The 12,446-nt window shown below is 41.4% G+C and overlaps 2 protein-coding genes across 3 annotated transcripts; both read right to left on the reverse strand.

The window, feature by feature from the left end:
• Nucleotides 1-922: 922 nt before the first annotated feature.
• Nucleotides 923-2,277, reverse strand: RB195_017718 (uncharacterized protein; the record flags this gene model as incomplete). The annotated part of the gene is made up of 3 exons (XM_064184831.1): nucleotides 923-1,255; nucleotides 2,043-2,151; nucleotides 2,204-2,277. 3 exons carry the CDS (start codon nucleotides 2,275-2,277, stop codon nucleotides 923-925), a joined length of 516 nt encoding a protein of 171 aa, XP_064040712.1.
• Nucleotides 2,278-10,332: 8,055 nt separating this feature from the next.
• Nucleotides 10,333-10,665, reverse strand: RB195_017719 (uncharacterized protein; the record flags this gene model as incomplete). 2 transcript variants are annotated; one of them, XM_064184832.1, is made up of 2 exons in its annotated part: nucleotides 10,333-10,527; nucleotides 10,579-10,665. In XM_064184832.1, the coding sequence occupies 2 exons, from the start codon at nucleotides 10,663-10,665 to the stop codon at nucleotides 10,333-10,335; spliced, it is 282 nt and encodes a 93-aa protein (XP_064040713.1). The 2 variants fall into 2 exon arrangements, with proteins under 2 accessions (XP_064040713.1, XP_064040714.1); XM_064184833.1 differs by having other exon boundaries at nucleotides 10,579-10,617.
• Between the last annotated feature and the right edge of the window lie 1,781 nt (nucleotides 10,666-12,446).

Below are 12,446 nucleotides of genomic sequence, written 5' to 3' on the forward strand. Positions count from 1 at the left end.
ATTAAGCTGCAGACGTAGAACATTATGGATGCCTCAACATTTTGTTTTGAAAATGTACAACGTGTTGAATGTGACAATTGGTCCACGCAGCTTCAAGTCCCCACTGAGCGAAATTTTAGCAAAGAAGATGGAGACCTGAAACTACTCCTAAAAGGTAAATAATTCAATTATAAGTGATTGAAATGTTCGACTTTCAATGAATGAATGAAAGTTAAATGTCGTATTGGTTTTGATAAGCTGTACACGAGGTTGTTAAATAGTTTTATTGGCTAACGTTCCGGCAAAATCGCCTTCTTCAGAGCTTGAAATGGGCGATTCAATCTACAATTTAAACGACCAAACCCCTCTACAACTAAACTGATAACTCCATGCCTACTTTTTCAATCAGCAACTAAGCGACACTGAATGCTCACATTGGATCGGAGACGCCTAGCATGGTTCGCTGACTGGTCGATCACGAATGCGAATGGTTCGAATGTCTCATTCTGATCCGAAGAACCATCCGAGATATGGTGCAAGTTCCTGTGTTATTGACAGAAATTCGCCCTTGCGGTTCGTTTTAGGGTTTTTGGCTTGGACCCAAAACGCCTCCAGCGATTTTCAAGCCAATGTTTTTGATTCTAAGATTTGGACCCTAATCTCAAAATCGGCTCCGTCGTGTTTTTTTTTGTTCTGTGGGCACCTTAAGGTGTCCATTCTCGTAACCTATTCTTCCCATTCACGTGCTACTTGATGAGGACAAATAGCTGTCGTGCCGTTTCACCGAAATACTCGTCGAGACATATCGTGCAATAAATCAGGTAGATTACACCGGATCTCAAGCAACAAACGACTCCGAACTAGCTGACGTTTCAAATTGTTACCATAATATCACATAATACCATAATTGTTACCATCAAAAACAACACCGACATGGCAGTGCTCATTTCATCGGAGATATAAGAAAAGCAGAAAGGTATCTTATCTGTGGTGGGGTTTTCCGAATGCCGTGCTCGTTCACTTTGGTATCGTCTCGTTCCAGACGTTCGCATTTCATAATCATTAGATTTTTGTAGTTAGCAATTTCGTGAGCCAAAGTTAACGATTCCTTTCTGTCCTCAGGTCCACTACAAACGGTTCCTGCCGTGCGAATCATGCTGTTAATCACAGCTTTCTTCATTTGAGGTGGATGAGCAGGAAGAAAGTGAACTAAGATGTCCTTATTAGTGGGCTTACGATACCATTTTGTTTGGTGCGTACCGTTTGAGATGCCAACCTGGACTTTTACAGAAGGAAGTCAATTGCTCTGTGGTTTCTGCTAGTGAATTTTATATGTTCGGACTGTCGGTTCAACAAGTCAAAACATTTGTCCATCTCTGCCTGGGTGGCGCAAATGACAAAGAAATCGTCGATGTACCTAGGGTAGAACAAAGGGAGTAGTTCCACAACAGGTGCTTCAATTTTGCTCATAAACGAAACAGCTAAGGGAGGAGCCAATCTCTGCCCCATTGGTGATTGAAAAAGTAGACATGAAGTTTATCAGTTTAATTGTGGAGAGGTTTGTTCGTTTAAATTGTAAATTGAATCGCCCAATTCAGGCTCTGAGAAAGGCGATTTTGCCGAAACGTTAGCGAACAAAACTATTTAAAAACCTCGTGTACAGCTTATTTAAAAAAAACTTCAAAAAAGCTCAGAATCTCTGCACATTTTCAGGATTGGAAGATCGAAAATAACTTCCTGATATGATATCCATAGTTTTTTTTCTGTTGGAATTTAGATGGAAAGTTTGAAATTTTTCGACTTTTTGTGGATTTTTCCCATCTTAAATTTTGGGAAAACCAGAGCTTTCGAGAAGGAGAAGTTCTGCAGATTAGAATTTCCGTAGTCCTTATATACGAATCCTGAATGCAACAACGATGGCTCCACAACTCGGCGCTGCTAATTGATGTTGACCTGAACGCTCAAGGATACCGGAAAGTGTTGTCGAAGAGAGTGCCCCATGCTCTGACCGAGACCAACCGTTGCCGGCTGAGAATCTGTGAGACAATGCTGCTGCCGTTCACCTCCCCCATGACAAGGCGTTTCTGCACGTTGCTTCGGCTTCTCGCCGCCAAACTGAGGCCTTTGTCCACCCTATTCCCCTGACTTCGCTTCATTAAACTACCACTTGTTCTAAACCTTTAAGTATTTTCTGAAACAAAAACTGTTCAGTTCTTTTACTGACTTTAAAACCCTGTTGAGTTGTTCTTCGAGTCTTAAGCCACCAGCTTCTGGTCCAGGGGAATTGTAACCAATCATAGAAATATAGAACACAGTGACAGACACTCAAGGATACACCGACGCATAATCGTCAGTGTATGATTGAAGGAATCACCCCACGAATCTGAGGTGGTGCAGATTTCTGGTGGAGTATTCTTATAAGGGATAGTAGATTATGGAGAGGAGTGTAATTCCGTCCATTTCTTCCTAATTGCCGTAAAAAACGGCCCGGAAGATGCGGCGCCGCACAAGGCTAGCGTGCTCCAGTCGAACTCCTTGTAGAAAAAAGTGCGCCAGAACGCCCGAAGCCGTATCTTCCGGGCCGTTTTTTACGGCAGTTAGGACGAAATGGACGGAATCACTCTTCTCCCCATAATCTACTATGCCTGAAATCCGCACCACCTCAGATTCGTGGAGTGATGTCTTTAAGAAACCAAACCAAACAAAATCAATGTATGATTAAGAAAGTTGTTAAAAGTTAGCGTGCGTAAAAAAATAAACAGCTAATCTAATAGATTGTCATCTATGCTATGACAACGGCTACTAACCTTCAGCCCTTGAGGCCAGGTTAAGTGGAGCGATGAAGTTTGCTATTCCTTCCTCCTTTTAACTCTCGGGAATCTAAGAAATGATTAGAAAGCAGAATCGACCATGTAGGAGTAGAAAGCACCACAATAGTTTGGCAAATACTAGTAGTTTTCGGCCGTCTCCATTTTATGAGCATATATAACCATGAATAGCTCTGTTTTTTACCAATGATTAGATGTCGAAGATTAAACGTTGTGATTTAAGAAAGAAAGAAGTTCAACCATCACTAGGTGTTTCATACATCCAACCAATAGTTAGGAACTTCACTTTTTTAAACTATGAGCAAATAAATTCAGATTTCGCTTGAACCTCAAACGACTCGGATCAGCAAGGGGGAGTGTTGTAACCCAAGAGATTTCCAATAGCTACCAGCCACTCTTAAAAAAAAAAGGGAAGGGGGGAAAAAAAAAAAAAAGAAAAAAAAAAAAAAAAAAAAAAAAAAAAAAAAAAAGGGGGGGGGGAAAAAAAAAAAAAAAAAAAAATTAAAAAAAAAAAAAAAAAAAAAAAAAAAAAAAAAAAATAAAAAAAAAAAAAAAAAAGGGGGGGGGGGGAAAAAAAAAAAAAATTAAAAAATTAAAAAAAAAAAAAAAAAAAAAAAAAAGGAAAAGATTGTTAGAGATACGCAAATCTAATTTCACAGAAAATGGCACTACCATTAATTTTCGTTGATCAGTGAAAGGAAGCGAACGAACACCGCAGGAATTATGAAGTCAGGCTTTAGCCGCCCGTTCAGACTGGTATATAATAACAGCTTTGTTCTGCCACGTGAGCATGTGCATTAGTGCTTGTCGAAATTTCAGAAGGTTGTGAGACGGATCAGATGTGTGGCGAGGCGGGTCCAACGGGGTCGAATTGACGCACTGGGAAGCGGAAATGCGATGACATGTTCAACAGCGTCAAGATGCTGGGGCAGTGGAAGAACCCCTTAAATTGGGGCTGTAGAAGTCCGGCGACATCAGGTAGGTACACTAACGCGGGCCAGAAAACGATGAAATAGGGTATGAGAAGTTTCTCTGCATCGTACTGATGCGCTGGCGTCAGCACGAGGCAAAACAGGTTAGCCCGGTCTTACCCTATTTTACAAGGCTCATGTGAATCGCAAAGAGGAAATCCTCTCCCTTACTCGGGAATTCACCACTGTTTAAGGTTGCAATTTGATTACTCTACTCAGCTCATCACGGGTATCTAACATCAGCAGGAAAGACTTCCTAAGGTAGGATCTATACTTCCACTTGTAGTTATGAGATCCTACAGTAGACTTGGGATTTTCCTTGTCAGGAGGATGTGGCATTTGATTGGATAAATCACGTTTGGTTTTATCCTTCCAGATTCCGAAGAAGACGAACTCGCCAAAAAGTTGGCCAAGAATAAAGGATTATGATATGCGTCGTATCTAGCTCAACCTAAAAAAGGTAAATAACAAAGACAAATACTCTGGATACGGAGTATGAGTGGGAAAACTCCCCAGAGCTAGTGGTTTGAAATACCATTGTTTTTATACAAAGATTAAGGCCAACTGATTTGGAAAAGGACCATTTGCAAGGTAGTACTGGTACTTGAAGGTCGGTTGGCCATAATGATCCAATTAATTATGCCGTACTTTGTCAAATGCGCATGTGCATAATTGATGTGATACTATCCATAAAATGAGGTGCGACGGGTCCGCTGGCGTCGGATTGGCGCGCCGGTGCCAGATATCCTTAAAATGGGGTGGAACGGGTCCTCCGGCGTCGGATTAGTCAGATACGTATAGAAGGGAGTGCGACGGGTCCACCGGCGTCGGATTGGTGCGCCGGCGGCAGATGGCTATAATATGGGGTGCGACGGGTCTCGCGGCATCGAAATGGTGCGCAATAACTTCGTGTGCATGTCGCAAAAAGTAACAGGATATTTCATAGCCGTGGCCACTGGGCGCGATGCTTTTCAACTTTATGACTACTTCGCTTGTCTATTTCCTTCCCCTTTCGCTTCAAGCTTGCTTTCGCATACCTTCCTCAGAAAGTGGAAACATGAATGCAAACGGCTGCTTAAATAGTAGCGAACAGTTTACACGATATGACGTAGAACGTTATCTTTATCAGTAGGATAAAGTCTTCCACGTCATTTTGTGCCTAAAAATCATTCGTTGATAACTCTTGGAGGGAAACAGGAGGATGACCCAACTTTCGGGTAATATTTTCAAATTGCATCTACATTATATTGGTATCGACGGAGTGTTTGATGCTGAAGTTTGAATATTCTCCAAATGTAGAACTGACGCGGTTACAAAGAAAACTATGAAATCTTCTGCTATTATTTATAATAAAAAAAAGATGAAGGAAGATTGATAGAGGTACACAAGCCTAATTTCACAGAAAAGAGCATTAATATTGATTTTCGTTTATCAGTGAAGGGGAGCGAAGCGAACACCACAGAAAGTATGAAGTATGGCTTTAGCCGTACGTTCAGACTGGTATGTAATAATGCAATTTCGAGTGCCTCACAAAACAATAAACTTCATCGAATAAGAGAAACATGATTGGAATGCTTATGATAATGCTTATCATAACTACTGTTGCTGATTTACTTGACTTAAACGGTAGGTGATTGCTGCGCCCTCGGTACCTCGGCTAGGTGTGTCGTCCTCAAACATATCCGCTCATCCTGTTCGGTCCTCAGCTAGTGCTCTTATAGAATCCGTCCATCCGTCGCTATTTCATAATCTGCGTTGCATCCTGATTGAACTGCCTGTCATTGAAAGCTTTCCTCATATCTTTTTTTACTACCTCCACCCAAAATATGTGAATTCACTAATACCAGAAAGAGGAACAGATTTCAGCATTATTGCGCCTCACCGTCTACGCCGGAATTCCCGTCCTCCAATTTTTGAGTACAGATTATGAACTTCGACTTGGTGTTTCACTGAGCTTGGTGCATATCGGTCGCTGTGCATGCATGCATAAGCTCAGGTACAGCGACTCCGTTGGAAGTGTTAAAACGGGCGAATATCTCACTTTGTCGCTGGACTTCCTTAGTAGAGCGTTGACTTTCCTCGGGTTCTTGTCCGCTGACGCTTTTTCAAACTCGTTCTTTACGTCCATTCGCTCTCACCATCACGTTTCAGTTGACGATGTAACTTACTTCTTAGATGCTTCTATGAATGAGGTTACCAGCCGACACATACAGAATTGTACGTAGATCTTGTCTCCATAGAGGCAACTTCTTCGTTTCGGAAAGACAGTCATGGAGTTATATGTCAAGGTTTTGTTGATGCGGAACTCCACGAGTCCCTTTGTGAAACTGTATCGTTAAGTTGGAAAGAATGGGTGGTCGGAATTGAACGCCACTTCCTAGACAGCTCTAGATTTTTGCCGGAGGGACTTTCCTTGTTGGAAGATAATCGAACTAGAGATGAAGAGTTGGCATCTCCCGCTTCCTCTGATCTTCTAGCATTAAAAGATTCGCTTATGATATTTTAATGTGCAGTTTTCTAATACGAGTAACGTTTATTTTGTAAAGTAATATAGTTTAGTCTGGATATAGTACGTACTTAGTGTTCATTACCTAAAGGCAGCATGTAATAAAATTGACGATGTTGGGATTTCTAATAGAAAACGTTGAAATAGTGTCGAGTATTACATTCAATTCCCTCCATTCGTCGTAAAAAAAACCCTCAGAAAACCTCTTGCGACACCTTGAAATGCGCCACCTTCGTACACGCACTGCGTGCGCGACATGTTTCTCACGGCATTTTTCAGGGCTCTAAAGGAAAGAGGTAGAGGTTTTTATTCCCAAAAAAAAAAACCATGCCTACAAACTCACACTCAATTTACAGTATTGTTATCGTATTCGAGGTTTTTATTTTGTTTGCAGATAGCAACTCAGATTCCCTCCAAATTCGATAAGATTCTGGGCGATGTACAGTACCATAATACTGTTAGCAAAATAACAAAAAGTAAAATAAAAGTGAGTATAGTAATAAGAAGTTAGCATAAGCTACAACCCAGCGAATCAAATAATTTCGGAGTGTTACTTTTGATGATACTGAAAACGCGCGCAGAATAGTTCCCGAATCTTTGCTCAACTGAAAATCTGAATAACAAGGGAACAACAGTTCGTTGCAAATTGTTTTTCTACATATTTCTTCGAAAAGAGCGATAGTTATCATTGAATCATTCAATCGCGCTGCATCAACCCTACTAGGCAGAAAAAAAATCCATGAAATTCATTCACTGCCATGCGAAGAAGATATTGAATAATCAATTTCCAAAAATGCCACAGAAGCACAAAAATAACTGATTAAGAACCTTTAGAATCATGCTAGAGGATGATCAACTGAATAAGGAAGTACACTGTACCGGTGAGGGAGCGCGACATGCACAGAATTAGATCCTTTGAAGACATTCACCATACGTACAATGTACTATTTCGAATTCAGCGGTATACCTTATTACGGGACAATGGCTGGACATCAAAATGAATCCATAAAAACAGACAAAAGGAAATGAGTGCATTCCAACCCCCTTCCTTTTGTCCACTTTTGATGTTTTCCCTTTTGAGATCGTGAGTTGTGTTATCCCATATAATTAAAAGAAAAACTGCAGCTAGACCAGCAACGTCCATATCGAACTAACTTGACGTAAGCTAATACATCACAATTCAATTAGGATTATGCGGCCTAAGAGTTATTTACACTTCGTGCACCGATGGACGATGAGAATGAGCCACTAATCTACTTTCGCCTTCCTACACCAGCTCATCAAAGTTGAGCAAAACTGCATTTTGAGAGGAATATTCGTATCAAAATTAGTAGAAAACGGGTAACATAGTCAAAGTCGAATGTGTTCAACCGAGTGAGTAACGCAATGTGTGAGGTGTGTATATCAAGCGTAGGAAAAGCGCGCGTTAAAAAGACGAGCGAGATTAACAGTGCGTAGCCGCGTAGAGATTTTTCTTTGAAAACAGTGCGTAGAGGCTACACGGTATTCTATGCTTGATGTTTATGCGCAGTACACAGTGGAACTCAAACTGTAGAAGAATTTGCGCTTGGTACACTCGCAGTTCTGTTCGTAAGTCTGAGTTAAGCGTGTTTTTTGCCTGCATCGAGATATGAATGAAATAATAACCCAACGTTGACAACGCTACGCATTAGCAACGATAACCTGCTGCACAGCGGCGTAAATGAATTTTTCTGTAGTGACTGGCAGGTGCGTTGCCACATGGGATCCTCTTTACCTGTCAGAAAACCAGTTCCTATCATTGCTTAGTTCTTGAAAGGTTAAAATATTAGTCCAACAAACTAGACCAAATACTCCGAGCTTTTGCGCCCATCCGAGAAAAAGTGCAGAAGAAAAACATGAAAGCAAACAGTAATACGTCCAGAACATATTCGACCAGATACTGTATCATTGGTCCATTTGTCGATATTTTAGTTGTTTTTTTTTTGTTGTTAGTGTTTTATTCCGAATCGAAGCCAATCGCTTAGACGCATCACGAAGTGATTAGTCAAAGCCAAACCCTTTATTCTTTATCCTTTGTTGCCAAGGCAAAAAGGAAAGAATAGATCATTCCCTCATGAGGATGAACAAAATCCTCTTCAACCACAAACTAACCCAATATTTATCCCCTAATGTAGGTGAAATGAGACATTTCTGCAAGGAAAACGTTTCTTACATGCCTCGCATTCTACAGAAATTGGTCAACGCTAGTACTTCTACTGCTTATCCCTTCATATTCAAAAACAAGTCTTCTATCTGTATTACCCCTGATGGTGGCGGTCTCCAAAGTGCAGCTGTCCCAAACTGGTGATACACTGTTCGAGTTTCAAGTACGCTTGATTTCAATCTGATCAACATTACAACCTAATCCAGATAGTCTACTAGCTTAGTAATACATAATCCAAGGTACATAATCTGCTTGTTTGGCATTAGCCTTATTGAGTCGCAATTTCCGGCGATTAATGACGTTGACATCCGCAAAGTTATTTTCATGAGAAGACAGTAAATACGCTAAGCTGTGATGGGTGAGACGCATCGTATTATGAGTAATCACGCAGAAAGAGGTAGCTGCTTCTTCAAAAATAGCTAGTAATGTCATCTGTCGCAAAAAGGAAATTAGTAATAACGCATATCTGTAGAGAGCACAAGATGGCAAACAAGGTATCTTCTAGATGTGGGAGCAGGTCTTTGTGGATTCACTTCTGAGGGGACTAGTATTCTAGCAAATGTACGTATTCACGAGCTTTCATCTATTAAAATGTGAAGAAGGAATGAGAAGAGAGGGTTTGTGCTTGTGAAAACGACGCATTGTTCAATTCTCTGGAGAATTTAGAGCGAATAAGAAGTCAGGGGATTGCTGCTGTCTATGTATCCAACGCCTGCCTGGTAGACCATCGGCGGTATGACAGGACAATTTCCAGATTTCAGGCAAATTTGAGGAGCCTATACTCAAAAAGATAATTGAAGGCAGCCTAAAACGATTTTGACGATGTTAGGATCTCTTCAGGAAAAAGTAGGGTTAGCGATGTAGTTACAACTATGAGTGTTCACGCTCAATTTTTAACCTTCTTTCCGTTTCCATTCCTCAGGAAGAACGGCGCAGAAAATTAGCTTCCCGTTCGAATTTTTACTGCGAGGCACCGTGCAACGCGCTACTTCTGCGCGCGGATCGCGATTACAGGCAAGCAGGCGATAATTAGTGAGATTTCTCCACCGGGCTATTCAAGTAAAACCAATGGATAGGCTGCTGGTGAACAGGCGCATCTGCAAAGGTGGCGTTATAAGGTGCAACGCAGGAAAATTCATACAGGAAGGCTGCTCTAGCCTATACCCGAAGCATTGTACTTGGGTAGAGAAATCCCAACATCGTCGATTTCGAGTTGTGCTGTCTTTGAGTGTGCAGAGGAGACCCAACATTAATTTTTATTCACATTCCAACACTATCCCACAAGACTAACACCTAAATGTGCCCATCGAAAGAAAAAGGGATAAGTGTCTACGATAAAGTTAAAAATGGATAAATAAGAAGTTTTTCATACTAAGCGACAATTGATATTTCAGTGACATTCCAGAATGATAATTCTGAACAATGATAATTCTAATGTAGCTGTAACGTTGTTAACCACATAAGTGACGCGCACCTGTACAAAAAGTGCATTCCATGACGTTTATATACATCATAAGGGCTAAAGCGGTTATCTTGAACCTAAATCTCATAATCTCTCAAAGCAGTTTAAAAAATAGAAGACATGACCTCCTATTAATCAATAAGAACAATACCGCAGTCTAAAAAACATTATTCGGGAAAACTTCCAATTTTGTGTTCCTTTCAGTGGTAGACAGGATCTAATACGTTTGGATTTTGCAAAACATCAAACATACAAAGCACCACCTACAAATTCAAGAGTCATAGGCATCAGACCTCCTGAATGTACAACTTTTTAGACCCAAAGGATGGACGAAACCAAACCTCACAAAGTAGATATCATCACTGATCGGTAGCAAACAGTTGTTTTATGGGACGATCTCATCAGTAGCAAACTTTGAGCGGTTTCAATAATCCCCGTGAGCGAAACAGAGATACTGATCCTTTGGCCGTCCTGATTTCCAGATTTGCAGTAGGAATTTCTTTTCCTTTCCGAATTTCTTTTGACCGTCCTAATTCCTGGATTTCTATTTGATGTCTCTCGTTTCCGTTGTAACTCTTGTAAGATACGTCATTAACCTAAATCATTTACTGAGAGCTCAAAAACAACAAAAAACTTAAAAGTTCAACCTCGGTCGAACTTTGGCGCAATGATTGCAACTTGTCCATTATCAATTTTGAAGGAAAAACCAAGATTGTTAACTCTCTATTACGCATGACGCTCTGAAGTTGCCTTCGTCAGAGACTGGAAGGGCTGAACCTCTGCAACATATCCTCTCAAATCCTGGATAAAGCATCATCCCCTGAGATATTACATCGTGAAACAAGAACCAAAAGAGCCCAAATCGTGGTGCCCACCTCAGTAGCAGTGTTGTCGTGATGTCAGCGGACCTCTGCGTGGAAGAATCAGTCCACCAATTCTAATTAAAGGCAGCACACCACGAATCTGAGGTGGTGCGGATTTCAGGTGGAGTATTCGTATACGGGATAGTAGATTATGGAGAGGGGTGTGGTTCCGTCCATTTCTTCCTAATTGCCGTAAAAACGGCCCAGAAGACGCGGCGCCGCACAGGACTGGCGCGCTCCAATCGAACTCCTTGTAGAAAATAGTGCGCCGAAATGATCGAAGCCGTATTATCCGGGCCGTTTTCTACGGCAATTAGGAAGAAATGAACGGAATCACACTCCTCTCCTTAATTTACTATCTCGTAGATGAATACTCCACCGGAAATCCGTACCACTCCAGATTCGTGGGGTGATGCCTTTAAGATGCGACCCGCACATTACCCTGTAGATCAAACTCGCAAGGGTCTCCATACAGAGGCAGGTCCTTGGTCACAGCTATGCGCCGCTCCTTTGTATTCATTTTTGAACCTTTAGCGTTTATCGAAAATGCCTTCGAAGTCTTGCGAACCACAATTAACTGTTCGTGCGATCGTGGCAGCTATGCAGAATGAAGCATTTTCCAGGCGTTGTCTGCGATGAGCTCCGAGAGGAGTCACTATGTTTAAGTGCTTCATCCCATTTAGATATTCTTTAATACGGACACAAAGCGGTCGCTATATTTTGCCGGGGTATTGCTCTCCGCTTGTTTTGGACGAAATCAAATAAACTACACCAGAAAGCATGCAGTCGCCTGCCTTCCTGAATGAGCACATAACACAGTTCGGAGACCCAGAGGACACAACACCAAAAATTTCCCTAAAAGTTGAGTTTAGCTTAAGGATTTATGCTGAGTGCTTACTCCAGAACAACGGCTGGCCTCCTCTGCGTTAGTAAAAAAAAAGAGTGATACGATGCTGAAGAAGCTCTTCGGACAAGCGTGAAAAGAGGCTCTCAGAGATACTCGAGCTTGGCCGCACAACTTGATCATGAGGTTTTCAAGAGACCCTCAAACCACTGTAGGTTAAAGTCAGCAGGAGCCCCATTCCTAGGAGTACCTCACTGAATCACCTTCCTCTGAAGATATAAGACAAGTTTTATTCAATTCTCGTATTTTATTTTGGTACGCGCTTAAACGTGGTATGGCGTCTGAAGAAGAAGAAGTAAAGTTGTAAGTGAACAGTAATACTACAAATCTTAGGAATTGCACTATATGCTGGTAACAGTGGAATTGTTAAGATTGCTAGTATTACTGTTCACTGGTAGCTCGCCACCCTCATAAACGAGTCTACACATTTTTGGAGCGAATCTAGCATCGAAAATCAATAACGTCGAATAGAACAGGTTCAGAAATCAGCTCAAAAAATTCCATAGATAGGTGCTCCTGAGAAGCGAGGCAGTAAATCTAAAGGAACATACTGAGACCGGAGCCTGCGGTGAAGTAGACTTCTACAGTGGACGCGAACGACGAAGAAGTTCCGAGTTAAAACGTGGAAAACATTTAAGGGAGGAATAGCAGCAACTAGAAGGGGAAAAAGTGAGTGCGGGCAGTTGAGCTCGCAACAATAATTAGTCTGGAAATTATAGTGTGGGCACTGTGAAAGGATCTATTGTCG

Source organism: Necator americanus, chromosome II, assembly GCF_031761385.1.
Source record: "Necator americanus strain Aroian chromosome II, whole genome shotgun sequence".
Classification (NCBI taxonomy): Eukaryota; Metazoa; Nematoda; class Chromadorea; order Rhabditida; family Ancylostomatidae; genus Necator; species Necator americanus.